General features: G+C 41.4%; 1 protein-coding gene across 7 annotated transcripts in view; it reads left to right on the forward strand.

Annotated features, from left to right (window-relative positions):
• Positions 1 to 25,686, forward strand: part of CUL5 (cullin 5) — a 90,963-nt gene that overhangs the window by 17,767 nt on the left and 47,510 nt on the right. For 4 of the 7 annotated variants that reach the window (XM_043529946.1, XM_037890297.2, XM_043529937.1 and 1 more), the window contains exons 2-4: positions 13,447 to 13,611; positions 18,229 to 18,338; positions 23,248 to 23,347. In XM_043529946.1, coding sequence (XP_043385881.1) covers positions 13,447 to 13,611; positions 18,229 to 18,338; positions 23,248 to 23,347 — 375 coding nt within the window. The remainder of the gene's footprint in view (positions 1 to 13,446; positions 13,612 to 18,228; positions 18,339 to 23,247; positions 23,348 to 25,686) is intronic. The other 3 variants (XM_037890291.2, XM_043529955.1, XM_037890286.1) reach the window with 1 other exon arrangement.

The raw sequence follows: 25,686 nt of genomic DNA on the forward strand, positions 1-25,686 counted from the left end.
GGGGCCATGCGGGTACCCATAGCAGTGCCGCTGATTTGAAGGTATACATTGTCCCCAAATGTAAAATAGTTATGGGTAAGGTCAAAGTCACAAAGTTCAGCCACCAGGTTAGCTGTGACATTATCGGGGATAGGGTTCTTGGCGGCTTGTAGTCCATCTTTGTGTGGAATGTTGGTGTAGAGGGCTTCTACATCCATAGTGGCCAGGATGGTGTTATCAGGAAGATCACCGATGGATTGTAGTTTCCTCAGGAAGTCAGTGGTGTCTCGAAGGTAGCTGCGAGTGCTGGTAGCGTAGGGCCTGAGGAGGGAGTCTATATAGCCAGACAATCCTGCTGTCAGGGTGCCAATGCCTGAGATGATGGGGCGTCCAGGATTTCCAGGTTTATGGATCTTGAGTAGTAGATAGAATATCCCAGGTTGAGGTTCCAGGGGAGTGTCTGTGCGGATTTGATCTTGTGCTTTTTCAGGGAGTTTCTTGAGCAAATGCTGTAGTTTCTTTTGGTGACTCTCAGTGGGATCAGAGGGTAATGGCTTGTAGAAAGTGGTGTTGGAGAGCTGCCAAGCAGCCTCTTGTTCATATTCCGACCTATTCATGATGACAACAGCACCTCCTTTGTCAGCCTTTTTGATTATGATGTCAGAGTTGTTTCTGAGGCTGTGGATGGCATTGTGTTCTGCACGGCTGAGGTAGTGGGGCAAGTGATGCTGCTTTTCCACAATTTCAGCCCGTGCACGTCGGCGGAAGCACTCTATGTAGAAGTCCAGTCTGCTATCTCGACCTTCAGGAGGAGTCCACCTAGAATCCTTCTTTTTGTAGTGTTGGTAGGGAGGTCTCTGTGGATTAGTATGTTGTTCAGAGGTGTGTTGGAAATATTCCTTGAGTCGGAGACGTTGAAAATAGGATTCTAGGTCACCACAGAACTGTATCATGTTTGTGGGGGTGGAGGGACAGAAGGAGAGGCCCCGAGATAGGACAGCTGCTTCTGCTGGGCTAAGCGTATAGTTGGATAGGTTAACAATATTGCTGGGTGGGTTGAGGGAACCATTGCTGTGGCCCCTTGTGGCATGTAGTAGTTTAGAAAGTTTAGTGTCCTTTTTCTTTTGTAGAGAAGCAAAGTGTGTGTTGTAAATGGCTTGTCTAGTTTTAGTAAAGTCCAGCCAAGAGGAAGTTTGTGTGGAAGGTTGTTTTTTTTATGAGAGTATCCATTTTTGAGAGCTCATTCTTTATCTTTCCCTGTTTGCTGTAGAGGATGTTGATCAGGTGGTTTCGCAGTTTCTTTGAGAGCGTGTGGCACAAGCTCAGAGATAGATGTAGGTTTCATTTTTAGAAGGTATACACTATACATTTTGAAACAGTGATTTATTTTGAAAACTTTTCAAATTAGTTTTACAGCTGTATCAGAAAATGAATGATTGTTTGGTTATTTCGTTTACCAAAGATAATTGAAGCAGATATTTATGAAGTCATTGGGAGGTGAACTATCTCCAATTCAACAGGTTAATCATTAATATTTGGAGGATTTTCTTGCCATGTTGTATTAGGAGGAGAACATCACCAGACAGACATTTAAATTGTTTTATTTAACTAAAACAACGTTATGTATTCTGGATTTTTTTCTTCAACAGCAAATATAATATTTTAACAAAACAAGCATACGCCCTTCACTTCTCACATTTATCTCCAGACTTCTTCTCCTTGTCCAGATCTATTCCACCCCCAACAATCTTCTATTCATTGAACTTTTTGAAACTTTGCACTTTTAGAGAGAAGTAAGGGATTGACTCTGTGTACACAAATTTGCAGTGGGATAGTAGAGCTGAGGTCTGTTGTTTCTCACCTCTCTATCAATTTATTTATTTAAAAACATTTTTGCTGTTAACAGGCATGTTACCTTTGGAGACACAAATCCACAGTCTGAGAACTACAAAACTAAGCATCCCTGATGGTATCTTCTAGACTGAGCACTGAGTCCCATTGGGTAGATAGAAAGATTAACCTAAATTATCTGTATAGAAGCCTGTGGAACCCCATAAAATTGGATCCCTAATCCATGAACTGTTGGAACTCATTTACAAAATTTTCTTAATCATTACGTGACTATATTGTCTCATACTATAGAATTAGAATTTATAATCCCTGTTGCATGATATGAGATATTTGAGCTATAATGTATCTTAATTAAAACTATCTTTAGATAAATGCTTTTTGAGGAAAAAACTTTATCAAAAAAATCCGATTTAAATTAAAAAATTCAATTTTTTTTATTTTAAAATAATTGATTTTTATCCACCCTGTTTTTAAGTCTTCTTCGCTCTTCCAGCGCTCTTAAAAAAAAAAAAAAAAACACTTCCACAGGGGCGTAGCTACCAGTGCTGGTGCACTGTCTACACTGGCCCTTTACAGCCCTGAAACTTGCTGCACTCCGGGGGGTGTTTTTTTCACACCCCTGAGCGAGAAAGTTGCAGCGCTGTAAATTGCCAAAGTAGACAAGCCCTGGGAAATGTAGTCTGAGGGCTTGGCTACACTTGCAAGTTAGAGCGCATAAAAGCAGCCCCGAGCGCCTTAGCTCACTACCTGTCCACGCTGGCAAGGCACGTAGAGTGCTCTGATTCTACGGCTAGAGCACTCCTGGTACTCCACCTTGGCAAGAAGATTAACGCTTGCTGCGCCTTGGCTGAAACGCCTGGGCGTCAGTGTGGACGAGGTGTTGCATTACTGCGCTCTGATCAGCCCCCGGAAATGTCCCATAATCCCTTTAAGTCAAGTGGCCACTCTTCTCATTGTTTTGAACTCACTGTAGGAATGCGGATATGCCCTTTGAAAGCTCTGTTTCTGACAGCCGGCATGCTTATCTGCTCTGAGACAAAGCAACCATTAGTGTGGAATGCTGTGTGTGAGAGAGGGGTGGGGGCGAGGGGGCGGTCTGCTGCTCTCTGAACTTATAAGACAGCATGCTGACATGCTCTCATTCCCCCCCAAAACCCACTGTCTCTCCCCCCACATACACACAACACACTCCCTGTCACACTCCACCCCCACCCCCCATTTGAAAAGCACGTTGCAGCCACTTGCATGTTGGGATAGCTACCACAATGCACTGCTCTCTGAGGCCATTGCAAGAGATGTGAATGTGGCCATGCCAATGTGCATGTAGCTGTCAGTGTGGACATATTGCAGTGCTTTCCCTGCTGTGCTCTACGAAGGCTCGTTTAACTCAAAGCATCTGCAAGTGTAGCCATGTCCTGTGTCACAGCGAAATACAAGGTGGAACAGATTGTTTAACATAAGTAGATAACACACATTTCAAGAGACTATTCAAGGTGAAGTGGCCCATTAACGCCTCTCCAGTCATCAGGGGGTGGAAAGCTGGAGGCTGGAGCGGGCTTAGTGGGTTATAGATAGTTGTAATAAGCCATAAAGCCAGTGTTTCTATTCAGTCCATGATTTTTAATATCTACCAAAATTATGAATTTAAGCTCCCAGGCTCGTCTTTTGAAGGAGTTGTGCAGGGTTCCTTTGAGGATGAGTGAGGCTACGTTTTAGTCACAGGTATTTTTAGTAATAGTCATGGACAGGTCACAGGCAGTAAACAAAAATTCACAGGCCTGTGACCAGTCCATGACTTTACTAAAAATACCTCTGACTAAAACTGCTGGGGGTGGGGGGAACTCAGGGAAGCACCGCAGGTGCTGGGGAGGGGGGTATTGCAGCCCCGGGAAGCGCCATGGGGGTTGGGACTGGGGCAGGCTCCTTTCCCAACTCCTGGGAAGCAGCAGCCCTAGCTCTGTGTGCTGCCTCCGCTTTGACCCAAGCGCCGGTTCTGCAGCTCCCATTGGCTGGGAACCGCAGCCAGTGGGAGGTGTGGGGGCGGTGCCTGGCTGCCGGCAGAGACAGCATGTGGAGTTAGGGGAGTTGAGGGAGAGGAGCCCCTGCCCCGGTAAGCAGCGGCCCTGAGTGCACCGCCCACCTCTCCCCGCCCCCCACACCCAAACTCCTGCTGCTGGGTGGCTGCCCAAGCTGCTGAGGTGGCTCCTGGGCCAGTTGCATGGGGCTGCTGCAGCAGTCACGGAGGTCACAGAATGTCATGGAATCCGTGACCTCTGTGACAAACACAGAGCCTTAAGGATGAGGACTGAGGTCAGATAAAGAATGATGACTTTAGTGAAAAGTTTTCACCCACAGGTGATGCAGTGTTTTTGTTTTTTTATCTTTTTTTTTGGTATGAGTTCATCCAAGAGCATAGTGATTGTCTTGTTTCACTCATGTAGTTGTTGTTGGGGCATTTAGTGCGCTGGATGACATACACCACATTTTGTGATAGGCATGTATAGGACAGATATGCAGATATATCACTGGGTTCTGCTTTGAGTTGCTGGGAAGCTTGCTTCTGATGATGAACTTGTAGAGGTCGGGGAGTTGTCTGTAGGCCAGAAGAGGTGATTCAGGAAAGATTTCTTTGCGGATGTGGTCCTCATCGAGTTTGGGTTGTAATTGTTTGATGATGCCCCGTATGGGTTCCATTATGGGGTTGTAAGTGACAATTCATGGGTCCTACACATACCAAATCCTGGTAGATTGAACACAGGTTTACTTACTACCCATGTTTCTTGCACAAACTTTACATTAGGCTTTTTTCCCCAATTCAAAGATGGGTTTCTTAACTGCATTATTAAATTATGCACATTCCAGCTAAGGATCGTTAAGACCATGTTATTTAAGATGTATTATTGCTTTCATTTAAAATCATGTGAATGTGATATATTGAGAGGTTGTCTATTTTTAGATATGTTTCTGCTGATTTTGCTATGATTTTAATTGTTTCAGGTTTTTTCCCATCTGCAAGATTCAGTTAATTATTTCTATAATGAACACTATAAACTGCTCTTTATTTACAAGTAGTACATCATCTCCCATTCCTCTCATATTCTCCTCCCTGACCAGAGATGTGTTCTGCTGCCCATCTCTTCCTTGAGTATTTTTCTTCCTATTTTCTGCAGTGTGTACCTTTTGGTAGCCTCTGCTTACGACACACAAAAAAATAATTCTAAATGTATTTCTCTAGCTTGTTCTGCTACTGCACATCCTTTATATTCTGCACTGTGCTTTCCCCTCATGATTGCTGCATTTAGGTTCTGTCCCTTCTACACAGTTCTCATAGGAATGATTTCCTCCACACTTATTACACCTTATTGTTCCCTTACAAGTGGCTGCCCAATGTCCAAAACTTTGACAATTATAGCAACTTATTGGGGGAGAGGGTATTAATATATGGTCACTTTGGGAAGGCAAGGTGAGCATCTCTCAAATAAAAACAACGAGGAGTCCTTGTGGCACCTTAGAGACTAACAAATTTATTTGGGCACAAGCTTTTGTGGGCTAGAACCCACTTCATCGGATGCATGGAGTGAAAATACAGGAGCAGGTATAAATACATGAAAGGATAGGGGGTTGCTTTACCAAGTGTGAGGTCAGTCTAACAAATTAAATCAATTAACAGCAGGATTCCAAGGGAGGAAAAATCTCTTCTGAAGTGGTGAGAGAGTGGCCCGTTACAGACAGTTGACAAGAAGGTGTGAGTAACAATAGGGAGAAATTAGTATTGGGGAAATTAAGTTTAGGTTTTGTAATGACCCAACCACTCCCAGTCTCTATTCAGGTCTAATCTGATGGTATCCAGTTTGCAAATTAATTCCAGTTCTGCAGCTTCACGTTGGAGTCTGTTTTTGAAGTTTTTTTTGTTGGAGAATTGCCACTTTTAGGTCTGTTGTTGAGTGACCAGAGAGATTGAAGTGTTCTCCTATTGGTTTTTGAATGTTATGATTCCTGATGTCAGATTTGTGTTCATTTATTCTTTTGCATAGAGACTGTCTGTTTTGGCCAATGTACATGGCAGAGGGGCACTGCTGACACATGATGTCAAATATCACATTGGTAGATGTGCAGGTGAACAAGCCTGTGATGGTGTGACTGATGTGGTTAGGTCCTATGATGGTGTCCCCTGAATAGATATGTGGACAGAGTTGGCACCGGGGTTTGTAGCAGGATTGGGTTCCTGGGTTGGTGTTTTTGTTGTGTGGTGTGTAGTTGCTGGTGAGTATTTGCTTCAGGTTGGGGGACTGTCTGTAAGCAAGGACTGGCCTGTCTCCCAAGGTCTGTGAGAGTGAGGGATCGTCCTTCAGGTTAGGTTGTAGATCAGGGGTGGGCAAACTACGGCCCGTGGGCCAGATCCGGCCACTCGGGGCTTTGGATCCACCCTGCAGGATTGTCCCCGCTGCGGGCTCCGCACCGCTTCAGGAAGTGGCCACCCCACGTCTCTACAGCCCCTGGGAGTGGGGGTGGTGGGGCAGAGAGCTCCGCACGCTGCTCTTGCCTGTGGGTACCTCCCCCAAAGCTCCCATTGGTCAGGAACGGGGTGCCGCGGCCAATGGGAGCTTCGGGGAGGTACCCACAGGCGAGGGAAACTCGCGGAGCCCTCTGTGCCTCCCCCACTCCCAGGGGCCGCACAGGGGCGTGGTGCCGGCCGCTTCCCGGAGCAGTGCGGGACTGGGGCAGGCAGGCAGGGAGGGAGACTGCCCTGGACTCGGTGCATGCCGCTGCCACCCCGGAGCCGCTCTAGGTAACCGGCGCTGGTCTGGAGCCTGAACCCCTTCTGCACCCTGCCCCCCAACTCCCTGCCCTAAGCCCCCTGCCTGCACATCAACCCCCGACTTGAGCCCCCTCATACATCCCGCACCCCTCTTCTGCCCCAACCCCTTGCCCTGGGCCCCTTCCTGCACACCGCCCCCCCTCCCCCCCCCACACACACACACCCCGCACTCCGCCCCCAACCCCCTGCCCCGGCCATGCAAGCAACTTCCCCACCCAGATGTGGCCCTCAGGCCAAAAAGTTTGCCCACCCCTGTTGTAGATCCTTGATGATGCGCTAGAGAGGTTTTAGTTGGGAGCTGTAGGTGATGGCTAGTGGCTTTCTGTTACTTTTTTTGTTGGGCCTGTCTTGTAGTAGGTGACTTCTTGGTACCCTTCTGGCTCTGTCAATCTGTTTCTTCTTCACCACGTGGGTATTGTAGTTTTAGGAATGCTTGATAGAGATTCTGTAGGTGTTTGCTCTGACTGAGGGATCAGAGCAAATGGGTTGTATCTTAGAGCTTGGCTGTAGACAATGGATCGTGTGATGTGGTCTGGATGAAAGCTGCAGGCATGTAGGTAAGTATAGCAGTCAGTAGGTTTCCGGTATAGGGTGGTGTTTGTGACCATCACTTATTAGCACTGTAGTGTCTAGGAAGTGGACCTCTTGTGTGGACTGGTCAAGGCTGAGGTTGATGGTAGGGTGGAAATCGTTGAAATGTTGGTGGAATTCCTCAAGGGCCTCCTTCCCATGGGTCCAGATGATGAAAATGTCATCAATGTAGCGCAAGTAGAGTAGGGGTGTGAGGGGACGAGAGCTGAGGAAGCGTTGTTCTAAGTCAGCCATAAAGATGTTGGCATACTGTGGGGCCATGCGGGTACCCATAGCAGCCCCGCTGACTTGAAAGTATAAATTGTCCCCAAATCTGAAATAGTTGTGTGTGAGGACAAAGTCACAAAGTTGAGCCACCAGGTTTGCCATGATGGTATCAAGGATGCTATTCCTGATGGCTTGTAGTCCATCTTCGTGTGGAATGTTGGTGTAGAGAGCTTCTACATCCATAGTGGCTAGGATGGTTTTTTCTGGAAGATCACCGATGGATTGTAGTTTCCTCAGGAAGTCAGTGATGTCTTGAAGATAGCTGGGAGTGCTGGTAGCATAGGGCTTGAGGAGAGAGTCTACATAGCCAGATAATCCTGCTGTCAGGGTGTCAGTGCCTGAGATGATGGGACGTCCAGGATTCCCAGGTTTATGGATTTTGGGTAGCAGGTAGAATACCCCTATCCTTTCATGTATTTATACCTGCTGCTGTATTTTCACTCCATGCATCTGATGAAGAGGGTTGTAGCCCACGAAAGCTTATGCCCAAATAAATTTATTAGTCTCTAAGTTGCCACAAGGACTCCTCATTGTTTTTGCTGATACAGACTAACATGGCTTCCACTCTGAAATCTCTCAAATAAATAATTATTTGGCCCTTACACAAGAAATAATCTCTCAGTGCTAACAGTCTTGCCCTGTCTCTAATGTTTCTGGGGGGCTGGAAAGTGGGGAAGATTACTGAGGAGATTGTGATACTGCCACTCTGGCACATGTGAACTTTTTTTTAACCCCCTTCAGTCTTAGCCCTAGGTATGGTATGGAGACTCTGCTGGGCTTGTTGGTCTATCATTTCCTTCTGGTGATGAACAGAGATCAAATGTCTCTGTTAACTTAGGTCCATCACTTGCTTTTGATCCTGTCATCGACCATAGTTGATTGTGTTAACTGTAGAACCTGCCAGGGATATCCAGAGTAGCACTGGAGTGGCTTGGTTCTTTTCTTTTTGAGAAGAACCAGAGGATAGTATTGTGTGATGGATCATCTGTTTGGAGAACTCTGTCATGGGTGGACTTGTAGGCTTTTATTTTGTCATCTTTCCTTGTTTTGTGTCAAGCTGCTGAGGTGATGTCAGTTTAGGCTGCCTTTCCATGAGCATGCTGGATGCTCAGCTCTGTCTTCATCTCATTGGACTTGCATAGTAATGTCATTAGCCATTCCTCATAATATGGTCTGAAATCAAATAAAATTCGTCTGCAGATACTTACATGTTAGATGGAAGTAAAGCTGTTTAAGTGAGAAAACAACCAGAATTAACTTCTCCAGTCACGTCTACACCTAAAATTTAGGTCAACTTAGGTCAGGGGTGTAAAAAATTCACACCTGTGAGAGACGTTAAGCTGACCGAAGTCCCAGTATAGACACTACTGGGCCGAAGGAAGAATTCTTCCACTGACCTAGCTACTGCCTCATGTGACAGTGGATTAACTAAGGTTATGGAAAAACCGTTTCCATATGTGTAGCATCTACACTATGTTGCACAGCTGTAGCACCATAGCTGTGCCATTGTAGAGTCTGTAGTGTACACAAACTCTCCTTCTTTGAAAGGGTGTGTTCCTCTGTGAATATGACTCCCAAATCCCAGAATTCCAGTTGGTTCTGGTAGGAATTCCACAATGCAGTGCAAGAAAAAATCCAGAATGCATAGGCTAGTGGTGGAACATTGCACCATCGGAAAATCTGCTCAGAATGCTGTGCGGTTATTTTGAAAAAGCACAGATCTGTCTGGACACTAATTAACATGGGAAGCAGTCTAAGCGGGCATCAACAAAGTGGCGTGGGTGCATATTTTGGTATAGTTGTATTGGAAAAACATATCCTGAAGAAACTTTCCTGTATAGACAAGACCAGACTTTTTGGGTTGGTGAATTCTTCTCAGGTAGCCCAGCACTTGTCTCGGCTGCTGTTCAGAGCTTGCCCAAGCAGTATTTAGAGTAAAATTGAAATAATTATTCGTTTCACAGCTGTATATTGTTCTGGATAGCAAGAGTAAAAATAGCCAGCCTTGACATTTTCACTTTACTAATGCTTGGAAATCTGGGATCTGCAGTAAAGGCATTGGAACTGTCAGTCTGCTGATTCAGGTAGCCTGTACTGGATGGATTCAGAACTGGAAGATTATTTTAGCAACTGTGAAGGCTAGAAACTTTATATAAATATAAGCTTACATCTGTCAGAAATTGTTGGCTTAGTGACCTAATCACCAAGGAACATACTGTGCTTACCATTGGTAAGTGGCTTTTCCAGGGCTTATTCTGAGGGAGGCTGGGAGCAGACTCAAGGTTTCAGTCTTCCATTGCTGGGGGCAGGAAAGAGGGAGCATAGGGGAGTGTCTGCTTCTGTACCCATACACTCTCCGCAGCAAAGAACAGTGTTATATTGATAGTGTCTTTCCTCAGAGCCATCAATGAAAATTACAAAGCTCTCGTCTGTTTTACTAGTACTCGGAATCATAGGCCTAATACTGTGTTCCTCAGGCAAAACCCTTAATTCTCTCCAATTGTAGTTCTGTCGACATGTGGAGTACACAGTTGGGCTCTTTAATGGCAGTGAAACTCAACACATTTTTGTAAACATCATTCTTTTGCTCTGGTAATTTGTGGCTAGTGAAGATAGCAGGAAGACACAGGGGAAGAGGATCAAAAATAGGCTGGTGAAGAGGAAGAGTGAGAAGGCCTCCCTACCTTTTTTCAGCAGGCAGGAAATGGTAGTAGGGGAGGGGAAGGTTTTTCCGTCTCCTTCTCAGTATCATTGTGGTGTGTGTATGGGAGGACATGAAATGGATCAGATACCGAAAGGTAAAGGGTCATGCCAGCCAGATGTACTCTGCAGCAGAATGAATCTAAGGCTTCAGCAAGATCCTGGCATTCTGTACCACTTGGGTGATCGGAAGTTCTGCAGTAGCTATCTGTAAATTTAAAAAAAAAAAAAAAAAAAAGGTATTGAATATATATGTGACAACAAATGATACAATCAATGTAATAGCCACCCCTTATATTTAAATAAATTTCTTTATAATTTATAATGTTCACGCTTTCTTTTGCAGACTTCAGTATTAACACTTTAGCTGCATTGTAGAAATAATCTGGCTATTTCTCCTGAAATTAACATTAGAGACATAATTTTTTTTAAAAAGTGGTTGTTACATTATTATTCTCCACTTCAGTGAATGAATATGAGGTAGTTCTTAACTCTTAGAGCTTCTGTTTCAGGCTGTCTGTAGATTCAGGCAGATAATACTGCAGTCTTCAGGTCACACTTTCATGATTTTCACAACACTGAGAACTGGAAATACTTATTTTAAATGAAAGGCTGGAGTACCATTCTGCCATTTCTGGAGTGCCATTCTTCATCAAAGAATACGGAGAGCCCTGGTTAAGGGCTATGAGACTCAAGTACTCAAAAGCAGGGTCCAGAGCCATTGCTTTGGTGGGAAGCCCAATGCTTCTCCTTGTCTCCTGCCCTACTTTCTAGCGGTTGGGAAAGGAAGACAATGCTAGGCTTCTCTGTAAGGTACTGTACTGTGCTTCCAGGTAGAGGGAGTCTCTTTCCTATTGGATTGCAGCTGCAGCTGTTTCTCTGTAGTGTGGATGCACTTTACATGGATCTGTGCTTGACAATCACTTGAAAAGTTCAGCCAATACTTATTATTTGCTTACTTAGCCTAGGCAATATATTCCTTATGTTTAAAACCACGGTGTACACACTACAGCTTACCTCGGTATAAATCGTGTTGCTTGGGTGTGAATAAACTACCCCCCCCCCCCCACCACCACCCTGCGAGTGATGTAAATTATACCAATCTAAGCGCCGGTGTGGATAGCGCTTCTCCCACTGACATAGCCACTGCCACTCACAGGGGCTGGAGTAATTAAGTCGATGGGAGAGCGCTCTCCCATCGACTTCGAGCGTCTGCATTAGTGGCGCTGCAGCAGCACACCTGCATCAGTGGAGCTGCACAGCTGTTGCCATGTCTCTAGAAAGCAGGATTCTCATTTTTGCTCTAGGTTTGGTGTTGATTTAATCTCCTTTCCTATGAACCAGCATGGCAGTTAAGATCTATTTTGGCCCTTACGCTAACTTTCCCTAGATGTGACAGCTGAGGATTGGTGACAGGGCTGTGGAGGACCATTGTATCTGGAATTGCCTCACCTTGTTGTGCCAGGCTTCGAGGACATGGTTCAAGGTTGATTTTATTCATTCAGGTGTTTTCTGGGGGGGGAGTGTAGGGAGATGTTTTGGGCAGAAAGCCCTTTTTGTTGATGAGTTAATTCTAATTGTATGTTACATTTAAAACTGCATTTCATTTTATATATGCTTAAAACTTACAAGATAATCGTAAATCAGATAAATAAATGTAACATGTTTAAATCGTAGTTATATTTCACCATACTTAGCAAAAGAGACTATTCTTATTTATACAGCAAGGTGCAAAGCAGCTGCATTTGTTTATTTTCAAACAAGTCTGAACAGTTGTGTTTTCCTGCTTTAAAAAACAAAGTGTATTCCTATCCCTCTCAATTCTTAATGGCTGAACAGGGTTTTCTCCACTTACAAAAAAACCACCTTTGGACTAATATCAAACTTGTGAAGTTTCAGCCCAAAACTAAATCTTTTCAGGAAGTTCTAAGTGCAAGCACAAGTTTATGATGTCTGGCATGGAAAATCCTACTCTATTAAACAATTGCTCTGTCAAATCTGTTATCTTGCTGTGAGAGCAGTAGATCGGGACCAGAAATGCTAACAGAAGTTGAAATCTTGCCATAGGAACAAGAAAATATTAAGCAGGCTACCTGTGATTGCTCAACAGACTTAAGAAAACTGAACCGAAGTAGGAAGAACCAGGCAGTTCATGATTTTCAGAGATACTATGTGGTATTCAAGAAGAGTGTTATCCCTACTTCAGACTAGGATGAGGCATTTGATCATTACAAAAATAAATGGACAATTGATCTGTCAAGCATGGGTCAAATTATTGTCAGATGTCAGATGGTGAAATATTTTAAAGTGCTAATTTATTAGAACAGTAAAAAAAGGTCTCCAGTGGTCTTAGTCGCAGACAGATACTTATGCCTAATTACAAGAATAACTAGTTAAGTAACTTGTTTTAACTCAGAAAAATGTGAAACAATGAATTTCTAAAAGATGAAAGAAAAAATGAACAGTTACAAAATAAAAGAAATTAAATTAAACAGAAATGGAATAATACATAGCAACAATAAAAGAAAAGTAATTTTAAAATACACTTATGCTAGGTAGGCAACAGGCCAACTCGTTACACATCTTACTTTTCATTATATTTTTCTTTTTTGATTTCAGCTGCTTCATCTATATCATTGTTGTCATCAAATTCATCCATACCTCCTCCTTCCTTTTCATATGATCAATATTGATTCATCTGCAATTTTCTTTTCTAATCTTAAATTGTGATACACAGTCACTAGCTTCTCAGCACTAGAGGTCTTCCGTCTATTTCTGGATTTTGAATGGATGACTCCCCAAATTGAAAAACGTTCTTCCATACATGAAGTAGTACAGATAGTGTTAAAAGAATTTCTGCCACTATGGCTAGAGTGCAAAATGGACCCCCCCCCCTTTCAATCATGATGAAGTAGCAAGCTGTCTTGATTCAGCTGCTGGGATTGTACTCCATATTGTTCTACGACTGAACGAGCTGCTTCTTATTTTATAATTTGCTACTTCCATCAGAATTTTGTTTGCTTGGAGATCTTTTAAAATTTGCATCAGTCACTACAAGGTCACAAACTGAATCAAATTCATCAACAGAAAGGTCTTGGTCCTGGGAGCGTGGATCAAGAAGGTAGGCAGCATTACATGGAGGTATTTTTTCAGGGCTATTATTTTGGGTATTATCTTTTTCTCTTACACTTTTGTAAGTGGACTGTTCAGTATTCTCACAAATGTTTCTTAACCTTTAGGATCTTATTCTCGGCATCAGACAATGTAGGACGATCATTTTTCTATATTCTGAATGGGTTGAGTTTCGCATCCAAAAGATATCATCATCAAGAATGTCAATGCGGTTTACTCAGGAGCAACACCGAACCACCCCTTTTGGAACAGCAGCTGGTTGCAAGAAGGCTGTTAGTATCTGAAGATTTTTGAGACATTTAGTAGATGCCCCTTAAATATGACAGGGCTTACTTAGTGTAGATGAATGGAGTGCTGTACTAAATAATGCTAAAAAATGACTGCTGGTACTTTGGCTTTTAAAAAAAATGTCGAGAGAAAAAACACTGACTTGATGAGAAAGTTGTCAGATATTGAACATAGCTAATGGAAAGCTGCATCACGTGGGTTGCACGTCTGTAACATAAAAGATGTAGTTACTCATTTATCAATAAAGCCCAAGCAGCTTTTATATTAGCATTATTGTCAGTCACAACCAAAATAACCTTCCATGGACCCAATTTGTTGTTTTTAAACTGGTCAGCAATATATTGGGCTGTGTGGTGATGCTCAGTTGTGCATTGGAATGGGTAAAATACTGATTGTGAAGTTATTATGAAGTTGAAAACACCCTCATTGCGAATAATGCTCCAGCCATCAGACATCATGGATGTGAGGAGCTTGACCAATAAGAATGCCAACTTTTTTTTTTTTTGGTCCACTTTGGCATTCAGAAAACATTCTGCAAGCCATACTTTGTAAACTGTGTGCAGCTTGTGAAAAAATTCTAGAATATAAGGATTTTAAACTATATGAAATGGTGGGTGTATTGCTGGCATAAATACCAGTGGTCAAGTTTTGTGTTTCTGGTCACAGGACGTTCCATGCAAAAATCTCTTGATCCCAATTTGATGGATATCTGAAGGCTTTCCAGGAGTAAGGAGTTTTCAGTGCTGAAGCAGATGGAGTAGTAAAATTCTTATTAGAAGAAATGGAATTAGCTTCACTTTCATTGTCATTCATATCACTATCTTCAGCAAAAGACTCCATGCTTCATGCTGCTGCTGCCAAAGATGAAATTAGACAAGAATGCAAAGAAGAAAATAAATTTTGATCCAGACTGGTTTTCCCTTTCTTTCTGTTTGAGAGCAATAATCTAGTTTTGACAATAGGTCGACAAACATCACAAAAATGCAACAAGTGTTTCTCCATTCTGTCTGTGTCACGCTTTCAGAAGAACAGAACTTGCGCTTGTCTTGAACAGTTTTGCCGTACAAATTATTTTGACTTTCCTTGACTGTGTAATTTATGTCACTCTTAATGTCTCACTACTTCTGGAATGCTCTCTAGATTATGAAGTGTATCTCATATTTCAGTTATCAGTATCCACTCATTTTGATTTCTAACTTCTGGTATTCCAGAAAATTCCAGCGCATCAAAATGTTTTTGGGCATGTTGCCCCCCCTCCGCGGGACCTTTACAGACTCCCAGATCACATGGAGGGGGAGGTAGACAGGCGACTCCTCCTTTCTGCAGCAAATTCAGTGGATTCTTAAGCAGCCTCAGGGGGAGGAACAGAGCCGAAAAGGAGGAGCCTTTATATTCAGTGCAAAGCACAGAAGAAAAATAAGGCATACATGGAATCACAAAAATATTGCCAAAATTCGCACACTTGTCACCGCATTGATGGCCTAGTACAAATATTGTATGTATATCTTTATTTGTATACTAGAAGATTGCAGCCAATCAAGATGCTCAACTTTCAGTTGATTCTCCTTTTGTCCGAAAGGTGACATTAGTATATAAGAGAGACAAGATGGGTCAGGTAATATTTTTTTATTGAACCACCCACTTTGTCTCGCTAACGTCCTGGGACCAGCATGGCTACAACACCGCTGCATACATTCACATATAGTAAAGTGAATGATCAAGATATTTAAGTAGATTTGCTAACAGATGGTACCACCATGCTGTCATAAAGTAGGCTGCTGCCTACATCAGGGCATTCTTGCTGGAATACTTGACAATATTTGACCATGGTCAAATAGGCAGTCAGTTGATATTATTTGACTGGTCAATTGGATCAGCTTACTAAGCCTACTTCAGACTTTCCAAAGAGTTAAAATTTTATTAGTGGAATTTTGTAGGTTCTATTTAAAGAAGTTGTAAATGATTGCATCTAATTATGATTATAGACTAAGAAATAGGTTGATAGCACAGGTCATTATTTAAATGAGTATTTTGGGACATCGGAGAGTTCAACCAAGACCCCATGTCTTCCGCAATTTCCAGGCCACAGAATTTGCTACAGAAGCCAAGTTTGTATTCTTAAAAGAGAGTTTTCTATCCCATAAAATTATTTTTTCTGGAAAATTGGGGGGCTCTGCTCAGGCAAGATTACAACATGTACAGTAAATATCCTTTATTGTTTTTTATATCCTTATCATTTATCTCTCGCCCCCCCGTCTGTATTTTTGCTAGGGTTCAGTGCATATATAGGATTTGGATTTTTAAAAGCACCTGAGGTGGTATACGAGTTCAGGGTCCCACTGACTTTCAGTGGGACTTATGCTCCTAAATCACTTAGATGCTTTTGAAAATCCAGATCCTCCAGCATAATGTGGTCATTTGGACTGGACTGCTCACAGATTCTGGCTGCCATGTTGATATGCCTGCCCCTGGAGAATCACCCTGATGGAAGGAGGTTCCTTTGGTATAGAGGCTCCTCCACTTCCTTGTTCTCTCCCCCTTTCCCTGCTGCCAGCGTAGAGTGTAGTCTTAAGGTAGTCTTAACAAAACAAATACCATAAGAAGCTTGCTGCCTGGACAGCTTCGTTTAAGAGTGAGCTTGTAGAAGCCTAAAGGACAATAATTGGTTAAATGTGAGGGTAGGAAACCATCCTATGGGAACAAAATGTTCCTTTTTTCAAATGAGATTGCAGTGCAGCAAGGACACCCAATCTAAGGAGAAGCGTTCATTACAATATCTGGAAAGATTAAATGTTTTATGAAAGGATAAATGTGCTTGGACAAGCAGAATGGTAAATAGTCAATCTTAATCTTTGCTAAAGAATTTTTGAGCTGGAAGCTCAAAAGAACGGTCATTTCCACTAAATGTTTTAATCTTGGGAATAGTCTGGTTCTGAGGTTCTCAAACTTCATTGCATCGCAACCCTCTTCTGACAAGAAAAATTGCTACATGACCCCAGGAAGTGGGACCGAAGCCTGAGCCCCGCCCGAGGCAGGGGGGCCAGAGTCCGAGGGCTTTAGCACTGGCCGGGGGGCCTGTAACCTGAGCTCTGCCACCCAGGGCTGAAGCCGAAGCCTGAGCCCCGCTGCCCAGGACTGAAGCCCTGGGGCTTCAATACTGGATGGTGGGGCTTGGGCTTTGCTCTAGGCGGTGAGGCTCTTGCTTCAGCCCTGGGCCCCAGCAAGTCTAATGCCAGCCCTGGTGACCCCATTAAAACAGGGTCGTGACCCACTTTGGGGTCCCAACCCACAGTTTGAGAACTGCTGGTCTGGTTCTTAGAGAAAATGCCATTCTGCATTTTAGCCTTGGTATATGTACTTCATGATAAATGAAGAGATACTATTTGCAAAGCTATCATGTGCAGCTTATCAGGAAATCTAGATTTCTCTGGCTACTTGGGTCTCTAAGGAACATAGGGGTGACTGCCAGTCTATGAAAATACAATGTATACGAATTTTTGACAGTGAAAGTGATGTAAGCTCCTTAGGGCTGGGGCTGTCTCTGTATGTGTTCATATAGGGCCCAGCACAATGGAGTTCCAATTCTGACGGGGGCCTCTGGACACTACTACAATAACATTAGACAAAATGTAGTGAAATCTAGAGTTAGCTACAACTGTTTTTCACGGAGTCCCTAACGTGTGCTTTACAAGAACTTTAGACTTTTTAAAAAATTTAGAAAATTGGGGAACTTCAGAATTAAAGTTGCATTTCATGAAGAAGTGCTTCCCTGCATTTATTCCCTGGGGAAGCAAGGGTTCGTATGCACATGGATGGTCTGAGTGTGTATTTCCTCTAAAGAATGTTGAAATTAAAAACGAACATTAGGAAACATTACAGGGCATTTAGAGTTCAGGTTGTACTTCTTAAATAAGACAATTGATGTATAGCTTTTTCTAAAAATCATGTATTACATTTTATAAAACATTCTGGGATCACAGCATAATAAACTAGCAGCCATATCTCAAGTGACATATAGAACAAAGTTTATAGTTCAGAATAATTAAAATAAATATGAAGCATTCACAACTGGCCATTCTAATATACTAGAAAAGTCAATCACTGCCTTGAAAAACTTAGTTGAATTTGAATATTGTAGATATGACTATTCAAATGGAAGGAAATGTGAAAAATCTGTGATGAGATCATAATATTTATTGCAGTATAATCCACTGAGGACTGTAATTCTTAGAAGTAATTTTAAATCACAAAATTAAGATTCTTTTAGGTATTAAACATATGTATTAAGTGTAAATTACTATTTGTAAAAATCTTAAATAGGAAACCTACAGATTCGGAAAATTTTATAACTGTTCTTTTACATCTATTCTGTGAAGTAGGTCGTACCTCACAACTCTTAGAATTAAACAAATTTTTGTTTGTTAATTTTACTCAATATTGAGTCTTAATTTGTCTATTTAGCTTCTGGATTTAGTAATCCTTAAATTGAAGTAAAAAGAAATATTAGAAAACGTGGAAGCTCTCAAACTGTCCTAATTGACTTAGAGGTTCATTTTTACTTGATCTGCATTTAAATTATGCTTTTTGTTTCTTCTTTAAAGAATAAAGGTTCACTTCAGTTTGAAGACAAATGGGATTTCATGCGCCCCATTGTTCTGAAGCTGTTACGCCAGGAGTCTGTCACAAAACAGCAGTGGTTTGATCTGTTTTCGTAAGTGTTTTTTTTTTTTTTTTTAATTAAACTTCCAGTTCTTGGGTAACAGAATGGAAATAAAACTATAATATTGCTTATAACGTAGAAGTCAGATATAGGAGGGCCATGTAGAAATGGATGCATTCACAAGATAAAAGAGAGAACAAAAAATACTAGTTAATTCCATTTCATTAAATAGTTACACTGACGTGTCTGCTTCTCTTGAGTACAGTTTTGTAGAGTTGGTGTTTTACTGAGACACAGGCCTCCACAGATAGGATACAAAAAACAGCTCAGCTTTCTTACTGTTTTTACAGTTTTGTTCTACTTCAGCTGAAGATGATAGGCTTATTTTGTAACCTCTCTCAAACCTTTCACTCTAATTGGAAATGGGGACTAGATATTTTGTAGTGCTTTGACAGTAAAGTCTGGATATATGATCAATCACTTCATACAGTATTACTCTGACAATAAATGCATATGACTTACAAGTGGTTTAGCTTGAAGCTGATTGTTGCGTGTCCTTCAAAAATGAAATTATAATGCAATTTCAGTGATATGATTGGAGTAATTGTGTGCTTTTAAACATAACCCTTATGATTTTTTTCCTGACAATGATTGCAGAATTATACTTTTAGCTTTTTTTTTTTTAATCCAGTTTTACTACAATACAAGGAGTAGACAGTAAACCTTTCATTGTATAAATCAGGCCATCTCTGCTCTGTCAGCTGAAGTTAAAAATGATTTACGATAGATCAAAAATTAAGATTGAGCTTGGGGAGGCCCTGTTTTAATTGCAAAGTTCTAAAAGGTTCCAGCAGGGATATCTTACACCAGCTCCTGTAATGGAACATAGGCATCTTCTGACATTCCAGCTACTGGTTCCTTTCTGACCCTGATCAGAGAACAGTGTGGTCTCATATGGATGAGGAGTATTCAGAGATCTAGCCCTTGTCTGCATGGGAAAGTTGCACTGGTTTAACTTTAATATGCTTTTACGCTGATATAGTTAAACCCTGCTTAGACATTCTTAAGCTGAAAAAAATCACTTCTCTAAAGAAATGAGTGTGTTTACAGAAGGGTAACTATATTGATGTAAATCCACTCCTTAGATTATGCAATACAACTTTCCCATGTAGACAAGGCCATAGTATCCCAAAAGGTAGTAATGAATCAAAGTGATGCTTGACATAGCATGTTTTAGGTGACCCATGATGATGTAACTGAGGGCATAATTTACCTGCAGTATCTTTATTATTAGTGATGAGAGGGAAAGAGCCCAGCTTGACTCTTAACGGCCAGGTTGTTTGCTGGACTGGCAGTATGGGGGGGGAATTATGTTCATGTGGATGGAATTAGTGATGCAATAGTGACATTTTTGGTTCCTTTTCCCGAGGAGAGCCACACTTTTAAAAGCCACCCATATCATGGAACATTTCTTGACTAAACTGACAAAAGTGTCTCTTGAGGTCCCTGATTTACCTGTAAGCTCAAATTTCTTACAAGGAAGGTCAAGTTCCAGGCAGTAGTGATTCAGCTTGTTGAACAAGTAAGCTTCAAGCTGTAGTGCAGTGATTCAGAAATTTTTTACAGTTGGGACCACATCTTAACAGAGTGTTTCATGTAAAACTCTCATCTTGCTTAGGATTGGTCAGTGTGACAATGACGGCAATTGCTTCTAGGTAAAAGTAAAGTTAGAAAAGTATTTAGATGTTTTTAATTTAGTAAGTGTTCCTGGCCCTTTTGAAAGAAAATAAGCCTCCATTTGTTCTTCATTTTACTCTCCCTTTCCTCCCATCTGTTCTTTTCCCCTTATCTCCTACCAGGTGCCTGGACATGCTTCTGTAACCTGGTCCCTTTCTCTCTTACTGTCTGGTTCTTTTCTTCCATTATGTGTTTCCGTACCCCCAGTTCTGTTCTCCCATAATCCTTGCATGTGTTAATGATCTCCCTGCTACCCCAGTTCCATCCAACTCGCAGCTGTCCTTTCCCTGATTCCCTGAATGTATTGCTTGGCTACTTGTTTACCGTCTCCTTTGCTTCCTGGATGTTCTCTTTCTAATGAGAGGAGGCACGAGTCCTATTGGCAGCTCTTGGGTTCAAATGGTGGCTGTAATCCCTAAGCATATTCTCCTCATATACAGGAATGGCTTCTAGTGGAGGCTTGCTCCTTTTCTGTTTCCAGCTGCTTCTATAGATGTCAAGGCTCTTTGCAATAACTGGAACTGAGGCTCTTTGCTCACTGGAAATGAGGCCCCAGCGCTGGTCATGATTGGTCAGCAGTAACATGTGAGCCACAGTTTTGAGAACTGTTGATTTAGAGAGAGATCCATTTTGTACCATTTCTAGACTCCTTCAGAAGATGGTGGTGATCCCACCTTAATCAGTCAATCACTCTGCTGATGTTTTCCCATGTCTGCATGCCACTCCTGTTAGTCCTCCTTCAGATGTTTCATGTTAAAAAACCAACTAAAACTTCCTTAAAAGCGATCCAGCTGTTTATTTTGGTACTAAGTGAGTATGTTTTGCTGTTTCCAAAAGAATCATATTTAAAATGTCTGAATCTGTTAGACTGCAGCATATTGGTCCTTTAAAGCTTGCAACGACTACTTCTTGTCAAGTCTGCTACATTAGCAAGCTTCTAATCTGTGGCCATCGAGGAGATTTGCAAGATAGTCATATGGAGTTCTTTGAACGCATTCACTAAATGATATGGTATTGCTTAGATTTGGCCTCTAGATATGAATTAAGACTTGATCTGTCAGTGTTATAAAGCCCCTTCCCAAGAGAGGTTTGACCAAACATTTCTTAAAATATTTCCCAAATAAAATGAAACTACATCCTCTTCCTGTTTTGAGAGGTATCCTATTTCTCTCTACATAAAATCTCTTGGTTAGAGCCCCAAAATTGCCTATTTTCCAATTCAGTGACAAGATTGCTTTTTGCTCTCTGCAGTGCCTACCACAGTGGGTCATGATTGGGGCCTCTAGGACTAAAGTAATACAAATAATTAGTACTAGCTTATGATTCTGCTTGTTGGGACTAGTAGCTTTAGAACAAATTAGCAGTTTTAGAAGTTGGTGTTCCCACCTTGGTTTGCAAAGGAACAGACTCAAGTATCAAGAGTGTTGATACTTGGTGAATATCTTCAGAAAGTAATAAGTGAATGAGTAAGTCTTTTTCTTGTCTGAGTACAGTAGAACTTCAGAGTTATGAACACCTTGGGAATGGAGGTCATTCGTAATTCTAAAATTGTAACTCTGAACACAACGTTGTGATTGTTATTTCAAAAGTTTTCAGCTGAATGTTGATTTAATACAACTTTGAAACTTTACTATGCAGAGGGAAAATACCGGTTTTAACCATCTTAATTTAAATGAAACAAGCACAGAAACAGTTTCCTTACCTTGTCAATTTTTTTAAAACTTCCCTTTATTTATTTAGTAGTTTAACACATATTGTACAGTAGAGTATTTGCTTTATTTGTCTCTGCTGCCTGATTGCGTACTTCCAGTTCCAAATGAGGTGTGTGGTTGTCTGGTCAGTTCATAACCCTGGTGTTCGTAACTCTGAGGATCTACTGTACCATTTTATTTTTTTTCCATTAAAACAACTGAAATGGTGGAAATTTGAAAGTTCATGTATAGCGTGGATTAGTTCTGCCTTTAAATGTTTAGTTTTGATAACTTAAGTAGGAACATTTTGGAGAAGGCACTGTAGGAAAATATATCAAGTTCAAAATGCATATTTAATCTTGCAACCAGCTCCACACAGGTGGACGATGGAACCCCATTAAAGGCACTGGGTTTCCATGTAGGCATAAGTGTCTGCCCGTGTTGATCCAATTGCAGGACTAGGACCTTAGTGTTCATACTGGTGCAGCTGCTTATCTATGCATACCAAATGATAGTTTTTCACTATATCAAGACGCTGTGGAGACCATCTTACTTGTTGGGAGTGGCAGACAACCTTTTAGTTGAGGACAGAGAGTCAGGAGATGTAGGCTCATTTCCTGGATCTGCCACAGAGTTGCAGCATGATCTTGGCCAAGTCATTTAAACCTGCTGGGTCTCCACTTTCATATCCGTAAGTGGGGCTATTTCACTACCTCAGAGTGGTGCTTTATGAACATGAATGATGGCTCTATGGTATATTCAAATGGAAGGTGAAGGACAAAGTATTACTGCAGTTCCTGACTTTATACTGCTTGACTGTCAAATTTCAGTGTTACATCTAATATTATTAAGGCATCATTTTGGGTTTATGAATTTCATTTTTCAGGGTTTATTTTTAGCAATTTTTGCATTTTATGTAGATGTCAATAATTGGGAAGGTTGGGTGCTTTCTCTTTTTATATGCTGTAATGAATAATATATATTAAAAACATTACTCATCATATACAGTAATGAGTAATCTCTCTGTATTGTTTCCTAGTGCACTTTAGCATACTACTGTTTCAAAAGTGCTATGTTAAAGCATACTAGGGAATCTTTAGTGCTTACCAGAAAGCCTACACTAACCAATAAGTATGCAACACTGTTAGTGCTTCAGAAATCACGCCTCCATAGACTGAATTACTGCTCTGTGTAAAAAAGTCCTCAAATACAAGTACCCATTTCTGGTGTGCTTTGGATCAACACCTATTATTTATTTATTTGTTGTTTTATTTTTTTTATTAGGGGTGTTTTTCAGATAAAACCTAAAATTACATGTCAAAATAGTTTATGAATGGCTTTCTAGAAAAGAGGAGGGCATGTGCCCTCATTCATAAACAGTCACTGTATTGGTGGGATTTCCTTTTTAGTGTGTGGAATGTACACACGCTTCCTTTGGAGAACTACTTCAGTATAACTGTTTAGACTTTGTACATTTCTGCATTAAATTGTAAGTGTAGTTCTTACTGAAAGATGTATACACTGTTTTCTAGGGATGTGCATGCAGTTTGCCTGTGGGATGACAAAGGTCCAGCAAAAATCCATCAAGCTTTGAAAGAAGACATCCTTGATTTTATTAAACAAGCACAGGCAGTAAGTTCTCAACCTTCAACAATTTACACTGTCCTTTAAAAAATAAAAGTACAACTGTAAACCTCTTTGGATCCCAAACATGACTTGTTCCAGTAATTTCTAACACAATGGAAAATTGCCTTTTAGGCACTGATGAATCTTGTTTTGAATGTCACAACTGTACTAAAAACTTTTTAATAACTGATTCATTTTATTCTGAGTGTTTACTTTGGCCAGAAAGATTAAGTACTTCTCAGTCTGTTCTTGAGAATAAAGAGGTAATGGTTGTTATATACTGTGGAGGAGATTTGGCCATTATTGGATGAACAAAAATATTTATCAGGCAGTCTCCTTGGAAGTATTCCTTCACTCGCTTGCCTCTTTGACTTATAAATAAAAGTACTTACTGCTGAAACTTTGACTTGAGGCAAAGTTAAGCATCAAAGTGGTCTCTTTTGTATGATTAGAGAAAGAGCTGGAAAAGGAACAATAAACCCCCTTTTCTAGTTCCACTTTTTATTGCCTAGAAAATTCATTTCTGGGGATGTGATCTGCAAGCTGTCTAGCTTGCTACAGAAATAGCTAGAATATTCTAAATTTAGCCATCAGTAAAGAGACCTTTAATCTGATCTCCATCTTTTTTGATAGGCATTAAAGATACTTTAAATATTTTTCAAAAATTACTAATATTTGTTTGACTGTTAGCTGTCAGATTGATAAAGCCAGAATTTGTGTTCTATAAGAAAATGTCTGGAAATAAAGATTAACTCTTAAAAGCAAGGAAGTTCTTTAATTGTTTTAGCTGGCTTCAATACTACACTAGCATATTCATGGTTTTGGTTAAGAAATGGTCAAATGTATAGTCTTCTGACAGAATACTAGTGAGGTACCAGCTTTACATGCTCCATAGGCTATTTGTATTTCAGTAGCTTTAGTCTACTGTTGACTTGACACCTGGTTTGGGGAGTTTATTCTAAATTAAAATACATATGAAATAGTGTTGTAGTGTGCTCATAAGAGTTTTTGTAGAGAGTGAAAGATGTGCAAAGACAAAAATTTGGAAAAGTAAAATTAAATCTAAAATGTGTTCCTAGAAACTCAGAAAGGGTCTTTTACTCAAACAAAGCCCTTTCTTTTCTAGGCCCAGATACAGCAGACTTATCCCTATCTGGCAAAGCTCTTACACATGCTGATGTCCCTTTGACTTTATTGGTACTTAAGTACTTGATTACGTGCTTCGTTGAATTGGGGCCATAGGCATGATCTGTAATGGTTGCTGTTTTCGTAAGCTTATGTTTATGCAGTGTCTAGCCCAGGGGTCTCAAACATGCCGATGCAGCCCGCCCGAGTTACTTCCTGTGGCCGCCAAACTCCCCTCATCCCCCCCCCCCCCGAGTTATTTTCTGTGGCCGCTAAGCTCTCTGCCTTTCTCCCCCCGCTCCCCCCGCGCGCTGCTCCCTGCTCCCCTACCTACCTCCAGGCAGTTCCTGCCGCCAAACAGCTGTTCGGCTGCTTAGCGGTTTCTGGGAGGGAGGGGGGAGGAGCGGGAAGCCGTGTGCACAGGGGAGGAGGGGAGAAGAGGCGCGGGGATTTGGGGAAGGGGTTGGAATAGGGGCGGGGAGGGGGCAGAGTTGGGGTGAGGACTTGGGGGAAGCAGTTTGAATGGGGACAGGGAAGGGGTGGGAAGAGGTGGAGTGGGGGCGTAGCCCAGTGCAGGGGCGGGCTTTAACAGAAGTAAATCTAGCTAAGTGCGTGTTTTGTCCTTTGAGTGAAGTGCATTACTGAGTGTGTATATTTTATTAAAACCGCCTGGAAATGACTTCGTCGAGAAAAAGAACACTCATGGAAGAAAAGAGAGTTTTCCAAGACAAATGGGAGAATTTATATTTTTTTCCACAGAGGTAAAAGATAAAATTCAATGCCTTATTTGTCAGCAAACGATTGCTGTTCCCAAGGAGTATAATGTGCGTCAGCACTACGACACGATGCACTGTGAAAAATATGATGCATTCACCGGAAAAATCCGAGAGGAAAAAGTTCAGCAACTTAAAGCAGTATTTGCCAAGCAAAGAAATTTCTTTTCGGGGATTAATAAGTCTAGCGAAGATTCAGTAAGAGCAAGTTTTGTGATAAGTGAAATGATAGCTAAATCATTGCAACCTTTTACAGAAGGCCTATTCGTAAAAGAATGTCTTATGAAGGCCAGCGAAATTTTATATCCTGATAGGAGGAAAGTTTTTGAAGGCATAAGCTTGTCTGCCAGTACAGTTGCCTGCAGGATAACGGATATAGCAGATAATGTGCAAAAACAATGGATTCAAATGGCAAAAGACTTTGAAGCATTTTCAATTGCTCTTGAT

This window comes from Chelonia mydas, chromosome 1 (genome assembly GCF_015237465.2).
Source record: "Chelonia mydas isolate rCheMyd1 chromosome 1, rCheMyd1.pri.v2, whole genome shotgun sequence".
NCBI classification, from domain to species: domain Eukaryota; kingdom Metazoa; phylum Chordata; order Testudines; family Cheloniidae; genus Chelonia; species Chelonia mydas.